Source organism: Cheilinus undulatus, linkage group 12, assembly GCF_018320785.1.
Source record: "Cheilinus undulatus linkage group 12, ASM1832078v1, whole genome shotgun sequence".
NCBI classification, from domain to species: Eukaryota; Metazoa; Chordata; class Actinopteri; order Labriformes; family Labridae; genus Cheilinus; species Cheilinus undulatus.
In genome coordinates, this window is record NC_054876.1 from 8,185,871 (window position 1) to 8,201,723 (window position 15,853).

The 15,853-nt window shown below is 38.7% G+C and overlaps 1 protein-coding gene across 1 annotated transcript; it reads left to right on the forward strand.

Annotated features, from left to right (window-relative positions):
* Positions 1–1,814: 1,814 nt before the first annotated feature.
* LOC121519196 (methyltransferase-like protein 27) lies at positions 1,815–15,434 on the forward strand. The gene is made up of 8 exons (XM_041802026.1): positions 1,815–1,824; positions 1,990–2,101; positions 4,679–4,800; positions 6,872–7,002; positions 9,608–9,736; positions 10,099–10,234; positions 10,468–10,560; positions 15,149–15,434. Exons 1-8 carry the CDS (start codon positions 1,815–1,817, stop codon positions 15,376–15,378), a joined length of 963 nt encoding a protein of 320 aa, XP_041657960.1. The 3' UTR covers positions 15,379–15,434.
* Positions 15,435–15,853: the final 419 nt, after the last annotated feature.

The following is a 15,853-nucleotide window of genomic DNA, read 5'->3' on the forward strand; positions in this document are numbered from 1 at the left end:
GCTTCCTTCTGCTGACAAGCTTTATGGATATGCTGATTTCATTTTCCAGCAGGACTTGGCACCTGCCCACACTGCCAAAGGTACCAAAAGCTGGTTCAATGACCATGGTGTTACTGTGCTTGACTGGCCAGCAAACTGGCCTGATCTGAACCCCATAGAGAATCTATGAGGTATTATCGAGAGGAAGACGAGAGACACCAGACCCAACAATGCAGATGACCTGAAGGCTGCTATCAAAGCAACCTAGGCTTCCATTATACCAGCCACAGGCTGATTGCCTCCATGCCACGCTGCATAGATGCAGTAATTCATGCAAAAAAATAAAGGCCTGAAATATTTCACTCTATTTGTAACAAGTCTATATAATATATGGGTTTCACCTTCAGAAAAGAGTGACAAAAATATCAGACTTTTTCATGATATTCTAATTTTTTGAGATGTACCTGTAGATGAGTTAAAATGACTGTACAACATCTTCAGAAGTTCATTTGTTGTTGCACCGATTAGCACTTATTATATCCTGAATGCTGTCAGCACTCTTTTTCTGTGTGATTAAGTTCTGTCACACTGGTCTTATTTTATTAAGAAAAAAAATAAAACAATTCAAAGTGCATTCATTGTATTTGTCAAATTTAATAGATTGTTACATTGTTAAAATTGCATTTTATTTGGTAAACAGTGCTTATGACTTGTAGGGACTCGAAAATTTCAAGCCTATGATTTCGGACTCGATTCAACTTATCTTGTCTTTACTTGAGACTTTACTTGGACTTGCACATCTTTACTTGAGACTTGACTCGAGACTTGGGATTAAAGACTTGAGACTTACTTGAGACTTGCAAAACAATAACTTTCTCCCACCTCTGCTATATGCCCTCGGGCCAGCCTCCTAAGGTCAGTCACGTGACTTTGTTGATATTATGGTCTCGAGATAGGTAGAAGGATGGCTTCATTCATTCATCCATGGTTACACCATTGTGATGGTCTGAGTGAGGTCGAAATAGATCGTCTGTTGTGGCTCAGACATGTACTTTTAAGTCAAGTTTTCACTCAGTAGGTGAGGTGAGGACTGTCTTTCTGGACTCTGCACTCATCCTAGGTTGGGTGAAATAATCTAAGGGTCTGATCAGATATTGTGGACAACAGGTTGCCATTTTAAAGCCATAAACAGTGGTGCTGAACGAATGTTACTGATGAATATTGCAGTCTTGTAAATTTAGCATCAGTGGGTCTTAAAAACATTAAAAATGAGAAAGAAAAAAATGCAAGAACAGCATGACTGACCTGTTTAGATTACTTGCAAATAAATCCTGTCTAAAGTGTAGCTAATTAAGCCATACTCTGAGTGAGGGTATCTGAACATCCAAGAAATGATGTCTGGCCCTCGGTTTTCTGTCCCTGAAAAATGTTGGCCCCCAGGAAAAACTAATTGAGGACCCCTGCTCTAGACTCTGGGACTTTGATTTCCAAAATTGTCTTTCATCTGAAAATAAGACTTTGGACCACTGGGTAACAGCAAAGTTCTTCTCCTTCTTCTTCTTAGGCCCTATGTTCTTCAGCCTCCGAATCTGGGGCCTCAAGGTCTCCTCCCAGCTGTATGTGCCCAGAAAACCTCCAAATGGAGGAAGAGGGCATCCTGATCAGATGCCCGAACTACCACAACTGGCTGCTTTCAATACAAAGGAGCAGCAGCTCTACTCCTAGTTCCCTCCAGAAGTCTGAACTCCTCACCCTGTCTCTAAGGCTGAGCTTAGACATCCTTATTTCAGCTGCTTGTACCTGCTGTCTCATTTTTTGGTCATTACCCAGAGTTCATGACCATAGGTGAGGGTTGGGAAGAAGATTGGCCAGTAATTCAAAAGTTTTGCCTTGTGGCTCAGTTCCCTCTTTGCCACAGTGGGCCGGCACATTGCCTGCAAAACTGCTGACGCTTTACCAATCCGCCTGTCAATCTCACACTCCCTTCTACCCTCCCTCGAACTGAACAAGACCCCGAGACTCCTTCACCTGAGGCAGAGACCCACTCCCCACCCAAACTTGCTTACTACAAGTTTCAAAAGCTGACCAGAGACAAGCCAGAGTGTCAGAAGCTTGCAAGGAGGTGAGCATGACTGGTAACGATTTGCATACACTGAAATAAACACGTCAAGGCCCAATTCACTGGGCTTTCCCAGACCCAGCCGTTTCTCCCGGCAGACCTGCAAACAGCTACCACATGGCAGCTTGCAGCCAAATCAGTCTCACCCAAGTGTGGCCCTTTCACATTAATATGATATTAAAAAAAAAAAAAGAGTGAAAATTTCTCCAGCTTGTGTTTACCATTGACCTTATCTCAGGCATCTAACTGAAAAGTTATTAGAAGGTCCCGTAGACTTTGACATGTTGGAACTGGGAGAGATAAAAGGTTTAAGACTCCTGACTGCAACACTCTTCATTATCAAACACTATCATTAAGAGATTATTTACATTGTTCTTATGATATGGGAAGAACAGAAACCTGTTGGTCCAGCTTGTGTAACAGATATAGACTGCCACAAACACTCTCTGTACCTGTATGACATGTTTGAGTATAAGTTCTAACCTATGACATCTTTACCCTCCCTTTAATGTTTAAGGTGGTGCATAAGTAACGCAAGTTTAACAGCTTCAATCAAAGGCACAGTTCAGACAACAAGGTGGGTTGAAATGCACAACTGTTTGCGACAGGCCACTCTACAGGAAGCCCTCCTTGATCTCATCCTCAGTCTGATCTGTACACTGTCTGATCTGACTGATTTTACATCGTTTTAAAGCAAAAATCAAACTGTACACCAACAATACCGCATGTCACTTTTTCCCATTCTCTCTCTCTCTGTCTCTCCTTCTGCAATAAATAAGATAAAATAATTCATGCTTATAATCGAAAAGAGATATTTTCCCTGCATAGAAGTTAAAGAACAGTTTTCTGTGGATGTCTGGACAGCAGAAAATGAACACAAATATATTTTTTGGATTGGGCAAAAGAATGGCATTCCTTACTATCATCAGTTATTAAATCAAAGACTGACTCAATCATGGGCTAAATGTTTCAAACATCTCCAGCATTTCTTTTTTTCAAGGTCTAGAATTTATTTGTCCATAAGAAGGGGAAAGGGTTAAACTTTTGTTATTAGTAGGTAAAGAAAAAGTTGTAATCCTCTGGGCCTGGTCTGTCCAGATTTCTAGTCAGTATGAGAACTCCAGGCATGCGCAACTATCGGGACCACTGTATGAGCATTTAAATCTGGAATTTTGGTCTTTTTTTAAGTTGCACAGTGGATGCTGAAATTAGACCACCACTGTAAAGGAGCTGTAGTCAGCCCAAGCAGAGGCAGGGATCTTCCCATGGACTGAGAAAGTACCATCGTTTGTGCCCAATGGACAAAATATGACTATAATATTTCCTATAATAATACTAGAAAAGCGCTCGGAGAGCGCAGACCTCCGCCATTAGCCCTATCTCCCAATAGTAAAGAATCCTTTACAAAATTCTTGGATCCAGACGGTGACCCGGATCACTCCCAAAATTTAATCAGTTCTCTCTTATGCCATTTCTGACATTTCTTGAAAATTTCATCAAAATCCGTCCATAACTTTTTGAGTTATGTTGCTAACAAACAAACTAACTAACTAACTAACTAACTAACAAACCCTGCCGATCACATAACCTCCTTGGTGGAGGTAATGACAAAATGTTTCCTCTTTGGTGCTTAATAAGTGGGCTAAACTTGACTAAAAGCTCTTTATGGTCCTTGTGAGTGGACATAATTTGATGGATGGCTCTTTGGTGCACTGTAAGTAGGCAACATTTTATATACTCCACCTAGGTGCCATCTAAGTGGACAAAACTTTACAAAGTCTCTCTTTGGTGATCTGTAAGCGGGCAAATTTTAATTAGGTTGCTTTTTTGTGAAATCTTAGTAGGCGATACTTGAAAAACTGTATTTTTGGTACCCTGCATGCAAGCCAAATTTGACAAAGTGTCCTCTAGGTACAGTGGGCAAAACCTTACAAAATGCTAACCTTGCAAAGCAGATGGATATGCCCGTTTCCTTGTTTTTCACTGGCAAATCCATCTTGTTAAGCTCCTGTCTGAACCATTTGGGCCCGGTTAGACAGTGACAGGACCAATCAGCGACGAGGGGCAGTACTTTCAGGCACGGCAGTGTCGTGACGTAAACAAGCAGCAGCAAGAGGCCGGTGCAGTTATGGAGGAAGAGATTAGCGTGGATGCTGCTAAAGCACCAGTTTTATCAGAACTTGATGACATGTCTTCACGAAAAGAAGAACAAAGATCAACAGTGAGTTGTTTTCTTTTCAAAAACGACAAAAGTCGAGTACTAACATGTCTATAGTCGCCATGTTTCGCATTAATCCTTGGTAGCAGCGTAAGCGCCGCTCGATAGCTGCTACGTCACGTGTTTTGTTGCTCTGTTTGGCCCGTGGAGATGTGACAGAACGTTCATCCAATCACACTCTGAGTTTTTTTCAAATCCTCTGCCTTTTCTCAAACGTTTCCTATTGAAGCTTTACCAGATCATCCATCTGGTGTGTCAGGTTAACAAAATGCCCTCTTTGGTGCTCTGTAAAGCCGGGTGTACACTGTGTGATTTTCCTCCAGTTCAACCACGAATTTAGAGTCACACAACTCACTTTGAAGTTGGGCCAACTTTCAGTCGGATCGGGCGTCGTTTGTCGCGCTGTGTACAGTGGGATACAATGACCAACCACGGCCCGACTACGACCCCATGACCTGCTCCCGACTGGTCATGAGGATTACTGGCATGTTTTATATTTTGGTCATACGACGCCAGACACTTCACAGTGAGAGCAGAAACACGAGCAGAATAAACAATTTTGGGGGATTGTTTTTCTTTGCAAACTGTCAAACAACGTCCTAAATTACCATGACAACAGCTGGAATGACTTTCTGATGCCTCCGCTTTGATACAAGGAAATAAACGAGCAGAAAATATTCCAACCCGCAGACCTGCAGCTGACACAGATGGTGACAATGTTTGTCTGAGTGGGCTAGAGAGAGACAGTGGGAGAGAGGTAGCGGGAGAGAGAGAGAGAGAATGAAAGCGGGAGAGATAGAGGGGGGAGAGAGAGAGAATGTGTGTGTGTTTTTTGCTGCTGCCTGTCTTGGCCAGGTCTCCCTTGAAAAAGAGGTTTTTAATCTCAATGGGACCAACCTGTGGCGGAAAACTAACACTGCACATCACCCTGAACACACCATCCCCACCCTGAAACATGGGGCTGGCAGCATCATGCTGTGGGGATGCCATTCTTCAGCCGGGACACAGAAGCTGGTCAACATTGATGGCAAGATGGATGGAGCCAAATACAAGGCAATCATGGAGGAAAACCTGTTAGAATCTGCAAAGCAATGTTAATGTTGGCAACTATTTTTGATTTTAGTCTTAGTTTTAGTCCTTAAATGAACTGCATTTTTGTTTTAGTCACATTTTAGTCATTTCAATCCTTTTAAGTTTTAGTCTAGTTTTAATCAACGAAAAACTCAAAACATTTTAGTCTAGTTTTAGTCCATAAAAAGTCCTCCCATTTTAGTCTTTACTTTTAGTCCAAGCATTTATTTTTTTGCCTTGATCTGTTACCCAATCATTGTATTGTGTTCTCTGCACCCTGTCAAACCTGGGGTCCCTGCTTTCTACAGCTGAGAGGCAGAATAGATACAGCTGCATTTTTTTGTTTTGTTTTGTTTTGTTTTGTTCTTTGACAGATTTACCCACAGTGGCGAAATATCATGGATTTCGAATGTCCAATGAAAACGATATTACATTTTAATCTAGATCTTGTCATCTTGACAAAAATTAAATTCAGTTTTTGTCAGTTTTAGTCATCACAGATCTATTTTTGTTAGTTTTAGTCTAGTTTTGTCATGGAAAAAAAGGCTGTCGACGATTATTTTTAGTCAGAGTTTTAGTCAACGAAATTAACACTGCGGCAAAAGACTTGAGGCAGAGGCAGAGGTTCACCTTCCAGCAGGACAACAACCCTAACCATACAGCCAGAGCTACAATAGAATGGTTTAGATTGGAGCATATTCATGTTAGAATGACCCAGTCAAAGTCCACACCTAAATCCCACAGAGAATCTGTGGCGAGACTTGAAAATTGCTGTTCACAGACGCTCTCCATCAAATCTGACTGAGCTTGAGCTATTTTGCAAAGAGGAATGGGCAAAAATTTCAGTCTCTATATGTGCAAAGTTGGTAGACGTACCCCAAAAGACTTTCAGCTGTGATTGCAGAAAGGTGGCTCTACAAAGTATTGATTCCAAGGGGCGGAATACTTTTACACTTTTTAGATTTTCATGTGTAGAAATTTTTCAAAGCCACATATAATTTTCCTTTCACTTTACAATTTTGCACCACTTTATGTTGATCTATCACATGAAATCCCGATAAAAGTATATTCACGTGGTTGTAACATGAAGAAATGTGGAAAAGTTCAAGGAATTTAATTCTTTTGCAAACCACCGTAAGGCCTTTGCCCTGCCCTGCAAACATCCCAAGTCCACCGCTGCTAACTAGTTTCAACAAACCATTCAGTGAAGTTGTTAAAACATATTTTTATTGTCACAGAGCTGTTGTCACAGTTGTGTGTGTGTCAAATTTGTGCTACCGTCGACTCTGACAGGTACAGGTCACAATTTCTTTGCAGATCAAACCAGGCTAGAGGAAGCTCTTCACTGAGGGTTTCCACACTCTAAATAACTGTTGTTTTCATCACCGTGCATGTTTGGCAATCAGCCACCTGATGAAATAACAGCTCAGCTCTGTGAAAATGTCTCAATCCTGAAGACAGATGTTCTGTCAATTCTCTGACAGGTTTGAAGCTCAGCATGTCGAACTGCAGGAAAAAGGTGGACGCATTTAAGGAAATCCTTTATTCATACACCGGAGCTGATACGCTGCAGATCAGAGACTTCTACGACTCGTGGTGTGAGAACTATGAAGAGGTCAGTAGACAGATCACTTCTTCCTCTAAGGCATGGAAGCTTTGGTAACAACATGTCTGAATATTTCTACACAGGCCCGCCCACGGATTTGGCTAAACCTCTGTCAAACTCAGAGAATGGTCCGTCCCCAGTAATGGTTTTTTGATAGTATCAATGTGTGTGTGTGTGTGTGTGTGTGTGGGTGTGGGGGTGTGTGTGTGTGTGTGTGTGTTTGTTGGATCAGTAGCATTGGTGCTAGTCTTGGTGACACTTTTCTTTAATTTTGTGCACTTTATACACATTCTTGCCCCTACCAACCAATTTCGGACACTTCTTGCTTGTGCACTTCTGGCACTATACACCCATTTTTTTGTCACTTTTAGACCCTATTTCATCACCTTTCTGCCCTTTTTGCCACTTTTAGCCCAATTTCGCAACTTTGAACCAATGTTTTGCCCCTTTTGGCCTATTTTTTTGTCTCTGCAAACCTGATTCTGCCACTTTGAACCCCTTTTTGAAATCACTTTTTAATGTCCATTTTTGTCTATTTTAGCTGCATTTTTTCCCATTTTGACACTTTAAATCCAATTTTCCTATTGTAACTCCTCTTCATGTTTTTCAGCCTGTTATTGCCACTTTTAATACATTTCTGCCAACCTCATCCATTTTTTGTCATTTTACACATTTTGGTACTATTCAAATAATTTTCCACTTTTTAAGCCATTTTTAAACCCTTTCCGTCACTTTCTCTCCCCATTTCTGCCATTTTCAACCAATTTTTGCTAGTTTTTAAACCTTTTCTGTAACTTTTTCGCATATTTTTGAACCTATTTGGCCAGTTTTATTGCTTACAGCCATTGGTTTTTTCTCTGCTAATGCCTTTTTACAACACATTTTGGTACTATCACCCATTTCTGCCACTTTTTAATCCTGTTCCACCTCTTTCTTTGTCCATGTTGCCACTTTTGAACAATTTTGCCACTTAGTAATAGTTCACCATTTTTCTGCCCATATTTGCCTTTTTTTAACCCATTTTTGCCACTTTCTGCCTATCTTTGACTCTGTTAACTGATTTTTGACACTGTTAACCCTTTTTATCACTTTTCAATGAGCATTTTTTTTTTACCCCATTTCACAATTTGTATGCCTTTTTTGTCAATTTAAATCCATTTATGTCACTTTTAACCCATCTTTTGCCCTTTATACCTATTGTTATCTCTGTTAACTGATTTTTACCATGGTTAACCCCTTTTTACCTCTTAATATGCCCATTTTTGCCTATCATAACCCCATCTGACTATTTTTCTGCATTTTTTGCCACTTTCCTCCTATTTTTTTATTCTATCAACTCATTTTTTGCAACCTTTAACTAAACCTTTACCACTTTACAGTGCCGTGAAAAAGTATTTGGCCCCTTTCTGATTCCTGATTTGTTTTTTGCATATTTATCACACTTAAATGTTTCGGATCATCAAACCAGATCTCACAAAGACAACCCAAGTAAATAGAAAATGCAGTGTCTGAATGATTATTAGATTTTTTTCAGACCATCACACAGCCGCCACCATGTCTGACTGTTGGCATGATGTTCTTTTTATCAAATGCTGTGTTTTTTTTACACCAGATGTTGAAGCAATTACTTTTTCACATAGGGCCAGATAGGTTTGAACCCCCCCCCCCAAAAAAAAATTAAATAATCATTCAGACACTGCATTTTTTATTTACTTGGGTTGTCTCTGTGAAATATAAAAATTGGTTTGATGATCCGAAACATCTAAGTGTGATAAATATGCTGCTAAAATCTCAGGAATCAGAAAGGGGGCAAATACTTTTTCACGGCACTGTACATCATTTCTTGCCGCTATTTACCCATTTTAATTCTGTTAAAAAAAGCTATATACTATGACATAAAAAAATGAAAGAATGTGTTGCTTTGATAAGAATAGTTATTATTCAGGTAAAAATGGTTATCATTAACTTTACATCGCTGGCCTCCATCCCCTTATGGGTGATCTTGTTTCTAAGTAGCCCTGTTCAGGCTGCTGGTTCACCTGTGGACACCAGCATATTCTGTGGAGTGGAGAGAAATTAAATACACAATGACAGAAAAGATACCTACAGGAGCTCTTATTGAGGATAATACAGTTCTGTATAAATTGCTCAACATAAATAAACCTGGTATTAATGTATTTTTGTAAAATTAATGGTAAATAATCAAACAAGGTGGGCTGAGAGAAACAGCTCATACCATCACTTTTTTTAGTGTTTTTATTGAGCGCCCCCTAAAGGCAGAATTTACAGACAGTGCATTTCATTATTCAAATAAAATTCAAAGAATCAAAGGCTCTCATTTTTCATATTTGATCTAAACTACATATAAATCAGGATTGCAATATCTATTAATTTCATGTAAGAAAACAGAAAAAACAAATGTGCATAAGCCCTTATTATTATTTATTTCACTTCTACAGGAGGACTTTACAAATTATTGACAACTAGAAGATCGTAAAGTTAATAAACATAATAGCAAGAATAATAATGACAGAACTAATCCCAGTCGCATGTAACCAGTTAAAGTCATTAGGTCTACTGATGGTAACTGACACATCATACTCTATATCAACAGGATTTTGGGATGCTGGACTTCATGGCTCCTAAGCTGGGGGCCGATTCTGTGGATGAAAACTTCTCTGGGAACCGTGAGGACGCTCAGGTGCTGGATGTCGCCTGTGGAACTGGACTGGTTGCCAAACTGGTGAGGAGAAAACTTCAACAGAAAAATGATGAGGAATGAATTGAACACACTTTTAGCGCATCCATGATTTTTGTTGGATCAAACCATGGTTGAGGTGTTTGACCTGCTCTGCCAGACTCACCTCTATGAGTCACTTATATTTTTAAAACTAAGTTGAGCCTTATGATATCTAGCCTGCTGCCCATGTTCCTGTGTGTGTGAGAGAAACGATTTAAAGACAGGAGCGTATCCGTCTCAGCTCCAGTAGATGGTGATGTGTTTTAGTCTATGAAAGTAAGTGTGTTTGGACAATAACTCCACTTTTTTACCTGTGTGTAAACTTACATTGTGGTAACGTTTGCTTGTTCTCTTCTCATGCCCAGTTGACTAAAGCGGGCTTCAAGAACATCACAGGCGTGGACGGCAGTAAAGGAATGCTGGAGCTAGCTGCTAAGACCGGCCTCTACAAAGACCTGAAACAGGTTTTACTGGGAACACAACCACTGCCTGTACAGAGCGGTAACCTCCCACTGTATACACTCTGATTAATCATACCACAGCAGTACAGGGTTTAACTAAAGTCCTACTGAAGAAATATCGCTAAAGTTTAAAATTTAGATATCATGATGACCTTTTCACCTCTGATACCAGGAAACAAAGAACAAACTTTAGGAGAAACAAAAACTGTTAGAATAAAGCTCTTTGAAAGGTGAAGAACTGATGAGCTCTTCTTCCTCTTCTGTTGTATTCAGGAGCATTTGATGTGGTGGTCCTGGTTGGTGCTCTGGGTCCTGGTTTTATCCCGGTCAGTGCTATCAAGGAGCTCTGCCATGCCGCTAAACCAGGTAACAGTCAGAACTTTAACGAAATTAACGTCATCTTTGAGTGCCTGAGTTTAGATGTTCTAACTATAGCTATAATAATTTCAGGACACCAAACAAGTAGACATTGCCATCCCCACTGGCAGAATCGTTTTTACATGATGTGAGCAATTCAGATTTTTGGTGTTTTGTGTCTTGAAATAAATAAATAAATAAGTTTATCTGGACTTGTCAGTGTGGTGCAAGACAGTCTAGCAGCAGACAGAAGATCTCGGACCTTACCATAGTGGTCTGTCCCCTTGCAGTCCTCTACAAAGAGACGCTAACCTGACACACCAGATTGATTTGTTTCACACATCTATCTGGAAAACCTCTCACAGACAGCGTTTGGGAAAGGGCAGAGCCTTTGAAAACAAAACTCGGAGGGTGATTGGATGAACATTCTGTCTGTCACATCTTTACGGGACAATCAGAGCAACAAAACACGTGACGCAGCTGTGACCGAGATGTGCGTGCACACCAAGGAATAACGTGAAACATGGCGACTGTAGACATGTCAGTACAAGACTTTTGTTTTTTTTGAAAAGAAAACAACTCACTGCTGTTCTTTGTTCTTCTAATGAAGAAATGTCATCAAGTTCTGATAAAACTGCCGCTTTATATATATATATATATATATATATATATATATATATATATATATATATATAGAAACCTAAAAATAAAAACCTTAAAATGCACTTTTCCACTTTATTATGCACAACAAAGTTTTAAAACATTTTTTTGGTTGTAAAGAACTGGAAATGTTCATGTGTTGAATTTGCAGCATTAGGAGGTCATATTTACTGAAATTAAAAGCCATTTCAATCAAAAACATCTTAACAGGCCAAGTTGCATGTTAACATAGGAGTCTTCTTTGACATCCCCTTCACAACTCTTGTATCCATTGAAATTGTGAGTTTTTGGAGAGTTTCTGCTTGAATTTCTTTGCCAGATGTCAGAACAGCCTCCCAGATCTGCTGAACTTATTTGAACAAGACTGCTTAAAAAATAACTCTTTATGTATTTCTGGGCCCAATGCAACCATTTCTACTTTGAGCATTGTTTAGGGGTGGTCGAATAGTGGTTTTATTTAAGCCTCTGGAGGATTCTACAACTTGAGGTTTGTGGCACTCCAGAGGCACAGCTTAATTAATCAGTTAACAGTGTAGTTTTACAGGAGGGTTGATGTGTATTTCTGTATTAACAGTGTAGTTTTACAGGAGGGTTGATGTGTATTTCTGTATTAACAGTGTAGTTTTACAGGAGGGTTGATGTGTATTTCTGTATTAATAGTGTGTTTTTACAGGAGGGTTGGTGTGTATTTCTGTATTAATAGTGTGGTTTTACAGGAGGGTTGGTGCGTATTTCTGTATTAATAGTGTGTTTTTACAGGAGGGTTGGTGTGTATTTCTGTATTAATAGTGTGTTTTTACAGGAGGGTTGGTGCGTATTTCTGTATTAATAGTGTGTTTTTACAGGAGGGTTGGTGTGTATTTCTGTATTAATAGTGTGTTTTTACAGGAGGGTTGGTGTGTATTTCTGTATTAATAGTGTGGTTTTACAGGAGGGTTGGTGTGTATTTCTGTATTAATAGTTTGTTTTTACAGGAGGATTGGTGTGTATTTCTGTATTAATAGTGTGGTTTTACAGGAGGGTTGGTGTGTATTTCTGTATTAATAGTGTGTTTTTACAGGAGGATTGGTGTGTATTTCTGTATTAATAGTGTGGTTTTACAGGAGGGTTGGTGTGTATTTCTGTATTAATAGTGTGGTTTTACAGGAGGGTTGGTGTGTATTTCTGTATTAATAGTGTGGTTTTACAGGAGGGTTGGTGTGTATTTCTGTATTAATAGTGTGTTTTTACAGGAGGATTGGTGTGTATTTCTGTATTAATAGTGTGGTTTTACAGGAGGGTTGGTGTGTATTTCTGTATTAATAGTTTGTTTTTACAGGAGGGTTGGTGTGTATTTCTGTATTAATAGTGTGGTTTTACAGGAGGGTTGGTGTGTATTTCTGTATTAATAGTGTGTTTTTACAGGAGGATTGGTGTGTATTTCTGTATTAATAGTTTGTTTTTACAGGAGGATTGGTGTGTATTTCTGTATTAATAGTTTGTTTTTACAGGAGGATTGGTGTGTATTTCTGTATTAATAGTTTGTTTTTACAGGAGGATTGGTGTGTATTTCTGTATTAATAGTGTAGTTTTACAGGAGGGTTGGTGTGTATTTCTGTATTAATAGTGTGTTTTTACAGGAGGATTGGTGTGTATTTCTGTATTAATAGTTTGTTTTTACAGGAGAGTTGGTGTGTATTTCTGTATTAATAGTTTGTTTTTACAGGAGAGTTGGTGTGTATTTCTGTATTAATAGTGTGGTTTTACAGGAGGGTTGGTGTGTATTTCTGTATTAATAGTTTGTTTTTACAGGAGGGTTGGTGTGTATTTCTGTATTAATAGTGTGGTTTTACAGGAGGGTTGGTGTGTATTTCTGTATTAATAGTTTGTTTTTACAGGAGGGTTGGTGTGTATTTCTGTATTAATAGTGTGGTTTTACAGGAGGGTTGGTGTGTATTTCTGTATTAATAGTTTGTTTTTACAGGAGGATTGGTGTGTATTTCTGTATTAATAGTTTGTTTTTACAGGAGGTTGGTGTGTATTTCTGTATTAATAGTGTGTTTTACAGGAGGGTTGGTGTGTATTTCTGTATTAATAGTTTGTTTTTACAGGATAGTTGGTGAGTATTTCTGTATTAATAGTGTGTTTTTACAGGAGAGTTGGTGTGTATTTCTGTATTAATAGTGTGGTTTTACAGGAGGGTTGGTGTGTATTTCTGTATTAATAGTTTGTTTTTACAGGAGGGTTGGTGTGTATTTCTGTATTAATAGTGTGTTTTTACAGGAGGGTTGGTGTGTATTTCTGTATTAATAGTGTGGTTTTACAGGAGGATTGGTGTGTATTTCTGTATTAATAGTGTGGTTTTTACAGGAGGTTGGTGTGTATTTCTGTATTAATAGTTTGTTTTTACAGGAGGATTGGTGTGTATTTCTGTATTAATAGTTTGTTTTTACAGGAGGATTGGTGTGTATTTCTGTATTAATAGTGTAGTTTTACAGGAGGGTTGGTGTGTATTTCTGTATTAATAGTGTGTTTTTACAGGAGGATTGGTGTGTATTTCTGTATTAATAGTTTGTTTTTACAGGAGAGTTGGTGTGTATTTCTGTATTAATAGTGTGTTTTTACAGGAGGGTTGGTGCGTATTTCTGTATTAATAGTGTGTTTTTACAGGAGGGTTGGTGCATTTCTGTATTAATAGTTTGTTTTTACAGGAGGGTTGGTGTGTATTTCTGTATTAATAGTGTGGTTTTACAGGAGGGTTGGTGTGTATTTCTGTATTAATAGTTTGTTTTTACAGGAGGATTGGTGTGTATTTCTGTATTAATAGTGTGGTTTTACAGGAGGGTTGGTGTGTATTTCTGTATTAATAGTTTGTTTTTACAGGAGGGTTGGTGTGTATTTCTGTATTAATAGTTTGTTTTTACAGGAGGGTTGGTGTGTATTTCTGTATTAATAGTTTGTTTTTACAGGAGAGTTGGTGTGTATTTCTGTATTAATAGTTTGTTTTTACAGGAGGGTTGGTGTGTATTTCTGTATTAATAGTTTGTTTTTACAGGAGAGTTGGTGTGTATTTCTGTATTAATAGTTTGTTTTTACAGGAGGGTTGGTGTGTATTTCTGTATTAATAGTGTGGTTTTACAGGAGGGTTGGTGTGTATTTCTGTATTAATAGTGTGGTTTTACAGGAGGGTTGGGGTGTATTTCTGTATTAATAGTGTGGTTTTACAGGAGGGTTGGTGTGTATTTCTGTATTAATAGTGTGGTTTTACAGGAGGGTTGGTGTGTATTTCTGTATTAATAGTGTGGTTTTACAGGAGGGTTGGTGTGCATTTCTGTATTAATAGTGTGTTTTTACAGGAGGGTTGGTGCGTATTTCTGTATTAATAGTTTGTTTTTACAGGAGGGTTGGTGTGCATTTCTGTATTAATAGTGTGTTTTTACAGGAGGGTTGGTGCGTATTTCTGTATTAATAGTTTGTTTTTACAGGAGGGTTGGTGTGCATTTCTGTATTAATAGTGTGTTTTTACAGGAGGGTTGGTGCGTATTTCTGTATTAATAGTGTGTTTTTACAGGAGGGTTGGTGTGCATTTCTGTATTAATAGTGTGTTTTTACAGGAGGGTTGGTGTGCATTTCTGTATTAATAGTGTGTTTTTACAGGAGGGTTGGTGTGCATTTCTGTATTAATAGTGTGTTTTTACAGGAGGGTTGGTGTGCATTTCTGTATTAATAGTGTGTTTTTACAGGAGGGTTGGTGTGTATTTCTGTATTAATAGTGTGGTTTTACAGGAGGGTTGGTGTGTATTTCTGTATTAATAGTTTGTTTTTACAGGAGGATTGGTGTGTATTTCTGTATTAATAGTGTGGTTTTACAGGAGGGTTGGTGCGTATTTCTGTATTAATAGTGTGTTTTTACAGGAGGGTTGGTGTGCATTTCTGTATTAATAGTGTGGTTTTACAGGAGGGTTGGTGTGCCTTGTGAAAGGTGAACACCGAGGAGACGAGAATGACAGATTCAACCGTGAGTTACGCTCAGAGCTGCAGCGATTGGAGGATGAGGGGCTGTGGAGTCAGCTGAGAATCAAATTTGTGGACAGGTACATGAAAGACACACACCCAGACAATCGTGGAGACCAGCAGAGGGAGCAGTTTATCCCTGGTACAGTTTATCTATACAAGAAGTCCATCTAATCCAGGGGTGCCCAAACGCTGCTGTAGTTTTTAGTTTCATCACTCAGCAGTGCTGATGTGTTAACTCTGTAAATAAACATTTTTACAAGAAGAATTTGTTGAGGTGTTTTTATGTATAAATGGTAATCATATAGGCAAACAAGTTACAAATGATATCTCAATTTATGATGAACAATGACAGAAGGATTACTGCTGTGAATAGCAGAATGACTTCAGTCTAGGCTCCTTTTACAGGTCAGGTTTACAAAACATATCACTATATTCATCTTTAATCACCATCACTACTGTAAAGTTTGGCGCTTTCCTCTTGATTTGTGTCCAAATGTGGAGCTCAGTGTTTACCCCTTTTACATGAGTCCAGCTTTTTATGGTTGTGATAGGCTGTTTTTTTTTTAAGTTTACTCATTTATGAGGCATATCTTAATCTACACTAGATTGGTGTTTCTAACTTTAACACACTAAAGATGACTGATTT